General features: G+C 31.3%; 1 protein-coding gene across 1 annotated transcript in view; it reads left to right on the top strand.

The window, feature by feature from the left end:
* The window catches only part of LOC132555093 (multiple epidermal growth factor-like domains protein 6), a 177,213-nt gene that overhangs the window by 123,374 nt on the left and 38,229 nt on the right, over positions 1-15,610 (top strand). Inside the window, exons 8-10 of the mRNA XM_060219436.1 lie at positions 11,431-11,556; positions 12,890-13,012; positions 13,316-13,438. Coding sequence (XP_060075419.1) covers positions 11,431-11,556; positions 12,890-13,012; positions 13,316-13,438 — 372 coding nt within the window. The remainder of the gene's footprint in view (positions 1-11,430; positions 11,557-12,889; positions 13,013-13,315; positions 13,439-15,610) is intronic.

Below are 15,610 nucleotides of genomic sequence, written 5' to 3' on the forward strand. Positions count from 1 at the left end.
GTTTTACATATAACCCTTTTATATAATCCCCAGAGGTTGAGATGGTCATGAGGTGAATTCATGTATGGTGAAAATATACCTTCTAACAGTATTTTGAACCTATATATATATATATATCTACATGTATCTACTTATACCTAACAATCATAATATAACCTAGAACCTTTCAGTAATATATATTTAGTATTCTGTAACACTTGTTTCATACATGTATAGTTCTGAGGTCTGGGGTTCAGATCCTTTAGATGGTGATGTAACATACACAGAAAGGTCACGGTAAAGTCCTTTCACATTTTGCCTGTTTGGGACAAGCAGCAAAGTCAAGAAAGTGCACGAAATTGGAAATCTTCAGTCGTTAAAACTCATAACCATGTTCAAATACCTCTGTAACTTAAATGAATTGCAACATGATTTTTCTTTGAACGTGTCATTAACAAGCTTTCTTGATTATGGTAAAGGGAATATTAACTATAATAGTTACAATATCATTATCCAGGTTATACTCAAGTTTTTTTTTATTTTCTTTAACTTTTTGTTATTTTTTTTTTCAATTTGCAACAATTTGGGTCTTTTTTTAAAACCATAATTTCTAGAAAGCATTGAATGTGATGGACCAGATACAAATTATTGACTGGTCCTAGTTTACTTTTCAATTGGTCGGTGTTTCCTTTGGCTTTGTTAAACAACCCAATCATTGAGTTCAATAGGGTGAAAAATGTCATTTATTTTCTATCAGAAACCATAAATGTCCGATTCTGAAAACCTTAACCAACACGAGAATTCAATCTGTAAAGTTTTCTTTGGATTTAAAGACCTCGGAAAAGGAAAGTTAATTACAGAGACCAACGCGTATTGGAAATCACATGGTACACCATTGATCGAGCATGAAAATCGTGGAGAAAGTGCCGGATATCGAGTCACTGCTGAAGTCAGATAATAAATGATTCGGATGTTGCCAAATCTGATTGACTATGTAAATCTAATCATAATTATTTCATTATCCATATTTCGGATGTTGCCAATTTTTATCCTCGATTTCTGTTGTAATGACTCTATTATTGTACCGACGTGATAGACACGTTTTTGAATACAAGTGTTCATAATTGCTTCAGCAAATTATGGAAAATTCTGATTGCGCGGTAATATGAAGATATCCAAATCAGTGACATTTCAGTGTTTAGACAATTAGTGAAACATCAGTATCAGGACTTGGTTAAAGTTTTTCGGACTTAATTAATATTGAACTGAATATAACGAAGTTTATGCCTTGTTGACATGCACGTCTCTGTTGGTTGTCAATTAAGTACACTGAAGTTGACTAACTACACATCATAATAATTGATTTTCTGATACCATTAGAGCCTTTCAGTGGTAATACATTAGAGTCTCCTGTATTTATGTCAATATTCTGGATTTGTGACCTCATTCTAACTATTTTTCGTTAGTTTGTTTAGTTGACGGTTGTTTCAGTGTACAATATGGCAAATGTGAGAATGCCGTTTTAGGTCATGTGTTTGTGATTTTATCTAAGTTTTCTTAATCAGAAAAAAGTCAGATTTATCAAAAAAAAAAATCATTTTCTTACAATTATTTTACTTTATGATATTGTATATCGTTCCTCCATGTTGACCATACTAGTTGGTGGGTTGGTTGATTGTTTGGTTGGTGACAGGTTTTCTGTCTCCATTATTCCTATTTCTAGCCATTGTCTCAACGATGAACATCATCATTCTGGATATATCAAATCAGTCTTTTTTTTTCTTAATTATTAGCTATTTTAATGTATCTTTTTGAAGGGATCATTCATGCAAGTAGTGATATTTGATATTTAAGATACAGTGACGTGACATAAGTCTTTCACATTATTTTTATTTTATGATATAGTCCTCATATTTCGAACTTTTTTGAATGAATGTTCTTGACTTTGTTTAGGTGTTAATTTTGATAATATTTGGCCATTTTGTGAAATAATATCTGTAGTTTGTTTTCTAATATTCAATTAATTTTCCATTGTTTATTTCAGAAGCAATACAATATTATTTACACTTTTACCTTTTGTGTGACACCATTTTCGTAGATATGCTGACCAAAATGACATAAAAATGTGCCCTGAAAATTGTATGTTGCAAATAAATGACTATTTTCCAAGGAACAATGGAAATGATGTGAGATGAAGCAGGACACAATTCTCAAGGAGTGTACAAAAATTTCATTAAAAATTGTCCATGAACGAAATCAGGAAAATTCATTGAAAAGGGTTAGAAATACAAAGAATATATAGGAAGATAACAAAACGTGGAAGACCAATAGTACATCACTTTACGCAACAAATGATATGAGAAGTAATGATCGATAATAGAATTAAAAAAAAAAATTATCTAATACTTACTTCTTTACAGCATTACGGTAGTACTTTTTTTGAGGGGAGATAACTCTTTGTGAGAGGTGTAAGAATTTTTTTTTAAAAATCTCAAAATCTGTCACGATTAAGATGCTATAGCATAAACAACCTGTACATATTGATAAAAATAGCAACTTATAGACTGACTATAAATAACAGAAAAAAATCAATATTGTTCATTTTACAAGTCTTTAAAAATTCAGTGAAATTAAAAAGATATATTATTAATATTAATTCTAAAAAGAAAGATAAGAAAAAAAAAATTAAGAAACCGATATACATGTACGCAATATGTATGAAAGAGTACCTGAATTTTCATCTTTGTAATCTATTCAGTATGTAAGTATTTTAGTATATAATTTCACTTGTAAATTTGATTCATTTTGGCATCAAAAGAATTTAAAAAGAATTAACATGAGAATAGAAATTGTGATGTTTTAGGTAGGTGTTCCCAGACTAATACTGAAGGGTTATTGAACGGTTCAAACAAACCTTTGAATGAGCAAAATTGATTTGAGTTGCATTTCAATCGCCAGACTTTAAAAATGCTCCATGTGGAGATTGAGGATATCGATGAGTCACGCACAAAATGACAGACATTTTCATTCTTAAATATCAGACATGTGACAATTTTGGTGAAAGTTTGAAAAAATTCTTTCAATGGTAAGAAATTAAATAAGTAAAATCTAGATTTCTTTTCTGTGTGAAGACATCATTTTGTGTCTTTATGACTTTCTTAATAGGTTTATAAGTAACGAAGGAATCATTTCTACATCACAATAAAAGCCAAACTGGTAAACAATTTACTTTAAATCTTCTTGGGTGGTATTTGATTTCACAGTAACAAAATGTTACGAAGATAAACCCCAAATACTGATGACAATAGCGGAGTCTTACAGATTGTGTTTTCAGACATTTTAAAAATGATTTACAAATCTGCAGAATATTCCACTGATGGTTTTATGTGTTTAATTGGAGATTTGATGGCCTTAAGTCTTTCAAAAGGTGAAGTGGAATTAATTACATGGTTACTGGTCACAAGTGCTCTTCAAACCCATATACAACTGTCATGTCAAAGTCTTAATGCCCAAAAGATACGCAGTCTGTTGATGTAAGATGTCATTGTTAGTATAAAAGGTTACTCATTGTTAGTGCTTTCGTATATTTAAATATCTAAAGTCCTTTTGTAGAGATACTTTCATTTTAATGTTTGATCCCATCCCAGTAAGGCCTTCTGTATGTCTTCTGTATGTGTTGATGTGCCCTGCAAATCAAATCCTCCCCCCATTCTCTGGCCGTTTTACTAAAATTATTTACTTCAAGAAGTTTTATTAGGTATAAACTGTATTGTAAAATTGAAGCACTCAAGTTTGCAGAGACTGACAGTAAAGGTGAACGGTATAACAAAATAATTAAAAAAGAATTAACAGGCTGTTCCACTGATCGAAACAACTCTGAATAACAGGATAATGACTTCTTGATAGCAAATGGTCACTGTTGAGAAGATTTAAATTCCTTAATATGAACTGCTGAAATAGTTTTAGTGAATGAAAGTTTCACCGAAGAAGCCTATAAAAAGATAACATAAATGAGTCAGGTGTTCATTTATTTCTGAATGTTTAAATGGACATTACTGACCTTTGGTCATTTGGTGGACACGGTTAGTTTAAACTTGATTTGGGAAGGTTTAAAACTGTTATCAATAGAGATGAAACGGGACATTGAATAAATAACACACTTACAGGGTACCTGTCCTTCAGTTGATTTGATTAAGTGTAGTTAAACATCATTGTTAAAAACATTTTGGGGAATTAGAAGGAAGGGCTTTTGTGTCAAAAAAGATAAATTTTTGTCCTCAATTGAAATTAGAGGAAAGAGTTCTTATTTCTTATGCTTTTTTGATAAAAGAGTGCTGTCAGCAGAGCTTCATATGTTTCTTCAAGCAAAATATTGTATTGTCTTTCAGACACAAAATCTCACATCATCCCTAAGACAAAAGAATTCTCCTAATCTGTTACGGTAAAGATATCTTACCAATTAGAAAAAAAGTCCTGACTTAAGTATTTGGAAGGAAAGGCAAATATATCATTTGGTAAGATGAGTCTGTTTCTTTAGTTAGACGGAAGAGTTCTAGCCCTGTCATTTAAAGAGATGTTGCCTTCCTTGATGTTTCGTACATTGTTTTTATTACCATTCTGGCAATATTTAGTAAATAGTATTCTAATGAACCATTTTAGCATAAAATGTAAAAATGGTGACCATTCCAATGGAAGTCTATCAACTTCCTTGTATTCATATTCATTATTCTTAAAACCTCCATTCATTTCAATTTTCATAACGGGCAGTTATTTTTCTCTAGATATCTTAATTACGTTTGTGTGTTTCTAAAGCACGGAGAAAATTGTCAACATATTCTATTGCAAATTGTATTAGAAATTTTTGCTCCTAATCGTTAAAATGTTTTGACTTGATATAAGGAAAACAGTTTTGAGAGTATAATTATGATGAAAGTGAATCCAGAAGCATTCTCACTGTGACAGTGAGTTTTGCCATTTGTATGATGCACTTTCCATTCCCTTGTATATTGATTACATAATTGTTATACTTCTTACGCTGCACAGAAACGAAGATGCCATTATATGCAATCTTATAAGTTGGAGAGGTTGATGAACGTTCTTAGAAAACCTTCATATGTTGGAAATCAATGATAGTTAATGTAGTTTGTATTTACAAAATATGATTTTTCTTTCATATTAGCGATATGAAGTCATATTTTAACAAGGACTAAACAAATATGAAAACAGAAAAGTAAAATATGTATTGGAAATTTTTTTCTAAAAATCTTTTTAAAATTTTCCTATTTCTTACATTTAGTATTTGATTGGATTTAACATCTTTTAGAGTTACAATTATACCATATATAATATACCTATATCTGTAATATACTCTCTACATGTTACAGAATGAAGATTTGTATGGTCCTTTCAATTCAGTTTTTAAAACAAAAATACTTTGAATAGAGTAATTTCCATTGATCTTGATAATCAACTGTCAGATGTTCTTTTATTTTGAGTGAAATTTTTGTATGAATCGATATGATCCTTCATTGTTAAATGATTAAATATATATACGTACTTATGGTATCTGAATGTTCCTGACTAGCAAGACTTGGATCAAGAAAGATAACTCTTGGTTATCTATTAAGGATTTTGTTTTGTGAACTAGATATAGGATATGTTCTCCCCTGTCATTTTCACAAACATTTTGCACATCAGGTATTGAATCTTACACAAGAATATTTTAAACATTATAATGACCTGGATTATTTATTGTAGATTTTCTTTGATGTTATCAGTATTTTGTATCTCTTTGATAAGTAAGCATGCATGTAGGTTGAAATTTTGCAAATGCAATTTAAAGAAAAATGTTTCCTTTATCAATGTTTCCAACAATATGGAACTCTCTTGGAAAAGAAAACAAGAAAAAATTCAGTAAAATATCCTTAATTTATACGTTTGTATTTGGAATATCCTTGAACACTCTGACAGATCCAGACTACACAGCCATACCAGGAACAAGCATTAAGATTGTGTCGTGGCAACCAGAAGCAGCAGGTTTTATTCAATTTTGAAGGTCACATTTGTCATGTGACACTATCAAATATATTTTTGCATCATTATTGCACTCAGTTTTAGGCATTGTAGTCTGCAGCTGAGCAAACAGAAATCTTGTATAACATTCTCAGGTAAAAGCAATGTGAATTTTTGTTCTGCCGGATAGAAAGAGCCATATGTGGTTAATTTTTAAATAAAATTAACCTGTATAGCTGAAATACCTATATCCATTGATCAAGTTCGGTATTCAGAACAGTAAAATGCTTGTAAACATGATTGAAAATATGTTTATATATGTGTTTTAATAGTTTTGATTTGTCCAAAGAGATCAAAATCCACGTTACTTTTACTGTTTTGGTAAATTTTGCTGAATTAATAGTTTCTTGCAGCAGTTTAGTTACGATAGAGGTAGCAGTATTGTCCATCTTCTGGACAGACAGCTTACAGTGAAACTTAAATTAAAGTTGTTGCTTTTTCTTTGACACTGATATGCTTTTTCTTTGACCTTGGAATGCAGCCGATGACGCGGAAGACTCAAATGTTGTGGGTGCCCCTATGTCTTTGCCCCTTGTGGGCCTCCCTGACCCTAACCATCCCGACAGTCAAGTGGGCTCCATTCGTGAGGACGATGGAAGCCCACAGCAACTCGCAAATTATATCCACGAATCATGGCAACCAGACGAAATAAGATATAGAGGTGCTGTTCAATACCAAGGTAGTACCCCACCTAGTTACCGTGGAAACAGCATTCAAGGTCGCAGATTTGCAGGTACCTTGGATGTCTTTGAACCAGCTATCGTGATCACAGATCGAAAATTATTGTGTATGTTTATTTCAATTCTAGTTTGGAAAGTTTTGTATTATAAATGTTTTGAATCCTTGTCAACAATTGTCATATTGTTTCCTTGACAATTGCTGTCATGTCTTTCCGTCGGTTGTCATGACGATGGTTCTCTGGGGTGATTCTCTCTGCCAGCATGTCCCTCTTACATGTGTACATGTGCTTGCTGTGTTTTGTTACTTTAGAAGTAGATGTATTAGAAATCAAAAATTATTTTGTGACTTGATGTTTGTCATTCTATGTATTAAATTTTTTTAAACTTGCTTTTTATCATAATTTGAATTTTCAATTACTTTGTTTCTTATTTGGAGTACCACGTGCTACACAACATGAAGCAAAAGAAGTTTTCTCTCAATCAGCTAGATTTTATATCTAATATTCAAGTATTTTATTCTTTTTTTGACATATTAAAAGATATATTTACAGATAGATTGGCTCAATATTATCTAAATAATTGTTTTTATCAATTTACATTTACAGGAGTTATTTTTAGATACCGTACATATTTGTTGATATACAGAAATCGGTCACTACCGTACTGGTTTGAATGAGACACTTGTATATTTTCCCATTAATATGTTGTTTACTTTTTAAGCAAACAAAGACGAGATCGGTGAAATGACTTCATCTTTAGCCATCTTGTGTATTAAAGTGAACGGTAAAACTCAGAATGCAATATGTCCGAATGTAACATATATTTCATGTATTTATGTTCACTTGCATATCATGGAGAATTTTTCCTCGATGAAATTTGATTCTATTACGAAATTCATTTCTAAAACAGAAAATTTATTTTTTTGAATTTTTTAATGCAATGTAGTCAATACAGAATAAAACTGTGCTGAACAAAGTGATAATACAATGTTGTAGAAATCAATGAAAAACCAATTAAAAATAATCAGCTAATTAAAATTTTCATGATAAATCTGTATATTCTGTTGCCCACTCATTACATAAAGTTTGAAATCTGTGTGGAAAATTCTCCGGAAAAAAAAATACTGTTGCAAATAGGATATTAATAAACCCTCTGATAATTAATTAAAAATTTTACAGCAGAATGTCAAATAAAAAAAATGTCTGTTCTCATTAAATTTCCACCCTTCTCCTTTACTTGCTGCCTGTGCTCAATTTGTTCATTTTTGTCCTGCAACAAAATTTAAAATATATCTTTAATGATTTGTATATGTAGTTTTAGTTGTTATGTTTTTTAATTGTTTAATGTTTATTTGATTAATGGTTGCTGTGTGTAATTTTTATGATTTATATACTGTGTTCTATATATACACTTAGGAGTAGATCTGATCTATTTTGTAAGTTTTGCATATCTAACTTTGATGCATTTTGAGGTTCTAACGATATGGATCAATTATGCACATTTTAAGGCTCAGGGAGATAAGATTTTCAGTAAAATTTATTGCTCTTTCAGGAAGAAATACAATTTCTTACTTCAATTTTTTTTTAAGTGTTGACTGATTACAGCTCATTTTTAAGAGAATGAGGTGATAAATGCCCTAGTTTGGGGATGTACAATGTAGGTCAGTTTCGTTATTGATATTGGCTGAGTAGATTGGACTGAGAATATTTTGGTATTTTTCCAACTTTCAGATATATTGCTTTAGCGAGATGAAAAAATTGATTCTTGCTTCAAGACTGGGTCTAATTCAGGGATAAGCCCCAGGCCCATATCTTTCCCCTTTTAAGTGCATTATATAGTCACTTGAACTCTTTAATTGGAGACCTATACCCTTCGTCCTCCTATTCAAAATACGAAAGAGTATATGAAAACAGTCTGATAAAAAACTAAGAATGGTTCACTAATTTTAAAAACTGCAGATATTTACTCTTCTTTTACACTTTTAGTAGGCAATATTAGAACTGAGAATTATAACTATCATAATTATATAAAGTGGAAGATATCTACCATTCAAGTAGATGTATTAGAACTGAGGATTATAACTACTCCAAGTGGAAGATATTTACCACTCAAGTAGATGTATTAGAACTGAGAATTATAACTACTCAAAGTGGAAGATATTTACCACTCAAATAGATGTATTAGAACTGAGAATTATAACTACTCAAAGTGGAAGATATTTACCACTCAAGTAGATGTATTAGAACTGAGAATTATAACTACTCAAAGTGGAAGATATTTACCACTCAAGTAGATGTATTAGAACTGAGAATTATAACTGCTCAAAGTGGAAGATATTTACCACTCAAGTAGATGTATTAGAACTGAGAATTATAACTACTCAAAGTGGAAGATATTTACCACTCAAGTAGATGTATTAGAACTGAGAATTATAACTACTCGAAGATATTTACCACTCAAGTAGATGTATTAGAACTGAGAATTATAACTACTCAAAGTGGAAGATATTTACCACTCAAGTAGATGTATTAGAACTGAGAATTATAACTACTCAAAGTGGAAGATATTTACCACTCAAGTAGATGTATTAGAACTGAGAATTATAACTACTCAAAGTGGAAGATATTTACCACTCAAGTAGATGTATTAGAACTGAGAATTATAACTACTCAAAGTGGAAGATATTTACCACTCAAGTAGATGTATTAGAACTGAGAATTATAACTACTCAAAGTGGAAGATATTTACCACTCAAGTAGATGTATTAGAACTGAGAATTATAACTACTCAAAGTTGAGGTATCAACCATTTAAGAAGATATGATAGGGCTGAGAATTAAAACTATACTCAACTATTCAACTTAATACATCACAATTTTCACTTTTCAAATTTAAACAGCTGCCACTTAGATTAAACCTAGGAATTTTGTACAGATTTCATTAAAGTCATGAATATTTAACTTGAATGTAATAGCCATTTAAATCAAAGATTTCTGTTTGATTTCTAATCACAGCTGGAGACAAAATTTTCTGTTCGGATTTACAGGCATTTACTCTTGAGAAAGAAAAGCTTAAAGTGATTTGGAAGTTGAGACCTTTACAGGAGGTTTCTTGTGTGTAAAGTTGCCTTGTTGGAACATTGTCTGTGTTTGACAGATAAACATCCTAAAATCAATGTATCGCCCATTAGAAGTAACGTTGGTAGTCTCGGCGAAACACCGCTTGATCGCTCGATGGACGAAGCTAGTAATTGAAGGAACAATGTCGCTCTGGTTGGTATTATTATAGGTGGGATGGCAGAATAGTTGTTTTTGGTATCAGAACTGACCGGGATCTTTTTGGAAATGGTTTCTCATTTTAAGGTTCTGATGGGACGTACTTTTTGCATTTTGGGATTGTATTTATAGTGCTATGATTGCACATCTTGCGAAAGTCATTTTTTGCTTTGCTTAGTTACTTTTTGCATGACACAAGCCATGTTTTAATTTTATATTAAATAGTAAGCATGCTTAAGACATGGCATGTTTACATACTGTTTTGGTCAGTCTTGTTGACTTATTTTTTAATGTTTATTAAAAATCCCTGATGCAAGTTGATGTTCAGGCTTAAATGCTGGCAGAATTTTACACATTTTATCTACTGTTAATTCTAACATGATTTTTTATACATTTACATGTGATATTCAATTGACTAAGAATAAATTATCAATTTTTAATATTTTATTAAAATCAAAGAATAATTATAAGAAGTTGATATATCAAATTATAATTGGTCTGTGTGGAAATATTGATGGCACATTTTAGTGTTTTATCTTAATTTTCAGAATATTGATATTTCACTTTGCCCATGATAATATTTCTCTCTCCAATGACTGGCAAAGAGAGGAGTTTGTATATATTGAATCCAAGTCACAACTAAAGTATACTTGTTTAATTTTGTAGTTCAAAGTTTTGTGCAATTTATAGTGTTACACTTGGTCATCATCATAATATCCTTCCACTCATTTACACAATAGATACAGACATAGAGATGTAATATTTGTACGTAAATGTATGATGGTAATATGGAGGTCTAGTTCTGATTCGGAAATGGTCAATTTATTTTTTCCAAAGTTGAAATATTCATAAAAACATAAGGTGAAGATTGTTTAAATCCAGTGGGAATTTTAAAACACGTCTTTATACAATCAGAAACACTAGAACTTGATTCCAACTTTTCCTTGGTTGGTGGTGGGATATTCGTGTTTCTGACACATCTAGATCTAAAAAGACATAAGTATTGTTTGTCATAATTCATCGAAGAATTTCATCATTAATCGTTTTTTTCATAATTTATCAGAGTGTTTCATCATTAATCATTGTAAGCAATTTAATTACCAACCTTTCATAATTATATGCTGTGATGAGACATGACAGATTTAACAACTCAATCCAGTTAGTGTTTATAGGTTTCAGTGTTCATTAGGGTGTACATAGATCAGAGTAATGTTCACACAACTGCCAATGACTAGAAGTGTATGCTTTTATGTTGATTTGTGCAGAAAAGGTATATTTTGCAGTCCATTCAATATCTTAACAAGTGATATTAAAAAAAAAAAAAAAATCAACATTTTCCTTCTCAAAGTATTTTTTAAATGCAGTGTTTTTTAAACATGTTTTTTACATAGATTATTTTCCACACTTGGTCTTGTATTTTTGTAGCCATTTCGGAATGTCGCAGAGATAACGGCGGCTGTCAGCATAACTGTCAGGATGGTTATGATGGCAATCACTATTGTAGCTGTCGTAGTGGCTACATTATCAATTCTGATGGAAAGACCTGCGACAGTAAGATATCTTAATTTTACTCAAAGGTGTTGTGTGAATTAAACAAAATCTGTTTTTTTTTAAATGCATATCACTTTTTGATATCAATGACTGCATTTGTTTAAGGTGAAGATTCAGAACGATTTTTGTAAAAATTAAAAAGTGGTATGTGATTCTTCGTCTGAAAAAAACTTACATCTATAAACCATATTCCTTTTGTGTGGGATTTAATTTGACAATCATAGCTAATTCCAAGTGTGGATCGCTTTGTGTGTTTAATTCTGAGGAGTCCTTCTTTTGCGGTAAGTGCCAGGTCGATCAGGTGTTTGACTAGGTCACCTGCATACAAAGCCATACAAGCACTTGAATAACTGAGACCAACCTTCATGTTGTTATCAAAACAGAGACAGATAACACCTTGTTCATTTGGAATTTCATTAAACTGATTTATTAATGTTAAGAGTTGGTCAATCTGGAAAAGGGAAAAGGCACAACCTTGTAATAAATATATTGTCTTATTTTTTTATTCCTTCAATCAACCGTCAAAAGCTTACAAGTATGCTGCTAGATTGATTTTAGAGAAATCATACGATGCTCCCTCAGCAGAATTGTTTGAAAGATTGAAATGGATGCCAATTAAAAAACATTTTAATTTAAAAAAAATAGGTATGACATAATAAATGTATAAATGGTATGGTACCACAATATCTTTCAAGTGATTGGATTTTGGCTGGAAATGTTCATCTACGATCTACAAGGCACATGCTATGTAGCTACATGTAGTAAAATTTTATTGTTTCCAAAACACAGGACAAATTCTAAATCAAAACATTTTAATGTATCTGGCTGTCAGGAATGGAACAAGCTTCCAAAGAAAATTACAACTGAAACATTATGTGTTTAAACAAAAACTAATGTGCTGAACTCTTAACAAACTAATTTTTAGGTTGTCTTTCCAATACCAGTAATGTTTTACTGTATGCTATATTAGCGTATAACTATGTCAGTTTTTATGCTTTACTATATTAGTATGTATGTATAAGAGACAAGTTATCCTATCATGATAAACCTATTTGCATGAACTTTTGTGCATTCTGAGATATTTTTAATTATGTATCATTGTATGAAAATCTTATAATTATGTTGTGGATAATCATGTATTTTAACATATACCTTGCTTTACTAACAAGAGGACAGAGTGGAAGCCTTGGCTTAACAGGTTCTGAAATACTCATAACGTAAAATCTATTATTATTTTAATTATTATTATTATTATTATTATCTCCCCTTATCTCCAAATTCGGTCTCAGCAAGAAGTCTATCATGTTACTGACTATGTCCTGTTATTTTACAGTGGAGGACCCATGCCGAGAGAGAAACGGAGACTGTGCACAGAAATGCTTGAATGATAGAGGAAGGGCAGTGTGTCGATGTAATGTAGGCTACAAACTGACCCAGAATGGCCGTGACTGTATAGGTTAATAATATTTTAAAATTGAATTTTTAAGAATAATATGTTTCAGGATGTCTGAGTTTTCAGGAAAATTATGACAAGGATATATCTGAGAAACTAAATGCTTTGAGATGATAACAAAATCTTACCGAGGCAGAAGTGGTTTACTTTTCAATGCCACATAAACGTATCGACACAAAATCGACACAAAAAATAAAAGTAAGGACACAAAAGAAATTCTCTCAAGATCAGAAATGACACAAAAGAAATTCTCCCAATTAAGGACACAGTTAAAATTAATATCTATATTTACTTTGTCATTTGCAGATATCGATGAATGTGAAGCAAACAATGGAGGTTGTACGCAAGCTTGTATCAACACCCAGTCATCATTTACCTGTACTTGTACACCTGGTTACCAGCTCGGGGTCGATGGACGCTCCTGCTACAGTAAGTGTCTTCTCTGTTCTCGTATATCCCAACTCGTGCTTCACTCAGTTTTTCGCAGGTCATCAATTATCACTTCCTTTTTCAAGTAATTTCCTTTTCCTAGCATACATAATGATTGGTCAGTCTTGATGGCTTATTTATCATAAATTAAAGACATTATTTGTAAGGGAGCATACATCTTTAGGACAAATTAAACAATGTATATATTAAGCTGTGACATTTATCATACAAATTTCCATCAGGCTTTTAATATAAAATATATAATATATAATATAAAATGTTTAAATATTGTATTGTCTGAAATGTCAACAATCAGATTCAAATAATTTGTAAGATCATTATTTGTAGTTTGTTAATGTAAAATTTAAATGGTCAAAGGGAGATAACTCCTGAGATTTTGAACTTGCTCATTATGTATGTACAATCTCTATATTCACAATATTTATGATATAGATATATATGTATGTGTGCTGTGGACCACTTTCAAAATTTCTGAGAGTTTTATTTAGTTCAAGCCTAAAGGTTAGAGAAAAATTCAATATGATGTACAAGATATGGAGAATATTACATTAAACATCCAGTATTAGGTAATAGTGATATCCTTGCGATGATTTCTCTGTCTTTTTTCCTGTTTCCATTTTAACCATTGCTCCTAATGAAGGTGCCACTTGTGTCTACGGTAGGTATTGCTGTTGTCACCTCATGCCTCCATCATCACTAGACCTGACCCTGGCACAACCTCTTATCTCCACTGATTGTCCCCTTAAATCTGAGTCACTTTCCTATTAATGGCTCCTGCAAAAAAATCTGATTTTTTATTTTGAGCGACTTTCTCAATTTGTGCTCTTTGTTAGGCACATAGTTTGATATACAAAAGATGGTGTTGATGTCTTTTTTTCAGAAGAAGTATTAGTTATCTTAATTTTAACTTCGTTTAACCAAATTTATCTAGTAACAAGCCCAGTGACCACATTCTGACAGGAATTTACAGGATTGTAATTATTATTATAATTTCAGGACAATATGCGGGTGGGCCAACAAACAATTTTAGACGCAAAGTCATGGATGAGCTTATTTCAGGACAATAAGCCTGAAGGCCAAATACAAATTTAGATTTAAAGTCAGGGGTGGGCTTATTTCAGGACAATACGCATGACGACCAACATACAAATTCTGATTGGAAGTTAGGGTTGGGCTTATTTCGGGATAATGAAACATTTGTTTGTAGTTGTACTGAACTAAATGTAAATGCTAATATCAGGCATGGGCTTGTTTCCTGATAAATGTGGTATAATTATACTGATATTAGAGACCCATTTCATGTACAATTTTATTTTGATTTTACAAAATTGGATGTTTAATTAGATTTTAATCATCCATTTTATTTGAGTACATTTTCATCCTATTGTATATTCTATACTTTCTCTGTTTTGTTGGTACTTTAGATGTCTTTGTGTAACTGTGTAGTCTCTGTGTTCTTTTATTTCATTTTAGAAGATGATTTTCTCTCTTATTTTGTCATTGATCTTTTAATGATTTAACACTTTGATAGTAAATTTTCTATATTTACTCTGAATTAATGACCTGAAGGTCTTTATGTGCCATGTTTTATTCTTTGGGAGATATCCATTCTCATATTATTCAAACTGGAGCTGATATGAAAATCTAAATGAAATGATAAGGCAATCAAAAAATGCCAGGTCATGGTGTAACCCCAAGGAAAACTGAAACTAGAAGATCTTGCAGGATTTGGAAGGGAAGTCCTACCCAAGAAAATTGAAACTATAAGATATTTTAGGGTTTGGAGGAAATCCCAAAAAATATAAATGCATGAGTATGATCTTGCAGGGTTTAGAAGGGAAGTTCTATCCAAGAAAAGCAAAACTTTAAGATATTTTAGGGTTTGGAGGAAATCTACAAAAATATAACTGCTTGTTTATGATCTTTCAGGGTTAGGAAGCTGACAGATAGAACTGTCTACAATTATTGAAAAATGTTTCTTATTGTTTCTCATTGCTGTGGACTGGTGTTGTTTTAGAACTCCTTATACTTAAGGATGGGGAAAAAAAGGGAATGCATGTGTCTTCTCTCCTGCCAGAAACATTGATACATTCTTAAAGATGATACATATATTCAAATTTAATGTAATTTAATATGATTTGTATATAATTT

The sequence above is a fragment of the Ylistrum balloti genome, unplaced genomic scaffold, assembly GCF_031769215.1.
Source record: "Ylistrum balloti isolate Yb309-2 unplaced genomic scaffold, AGI_CSIRO_Ybal_v1 Utg369646, whole genome shotgun sequence".
Classification (NCBI taxonomy): Eukaryota; Metazoa; Mollusca; class Bivalvia; order Pectinida; family Pectinidae; genus Ylistrum; species Ylistrum balloti.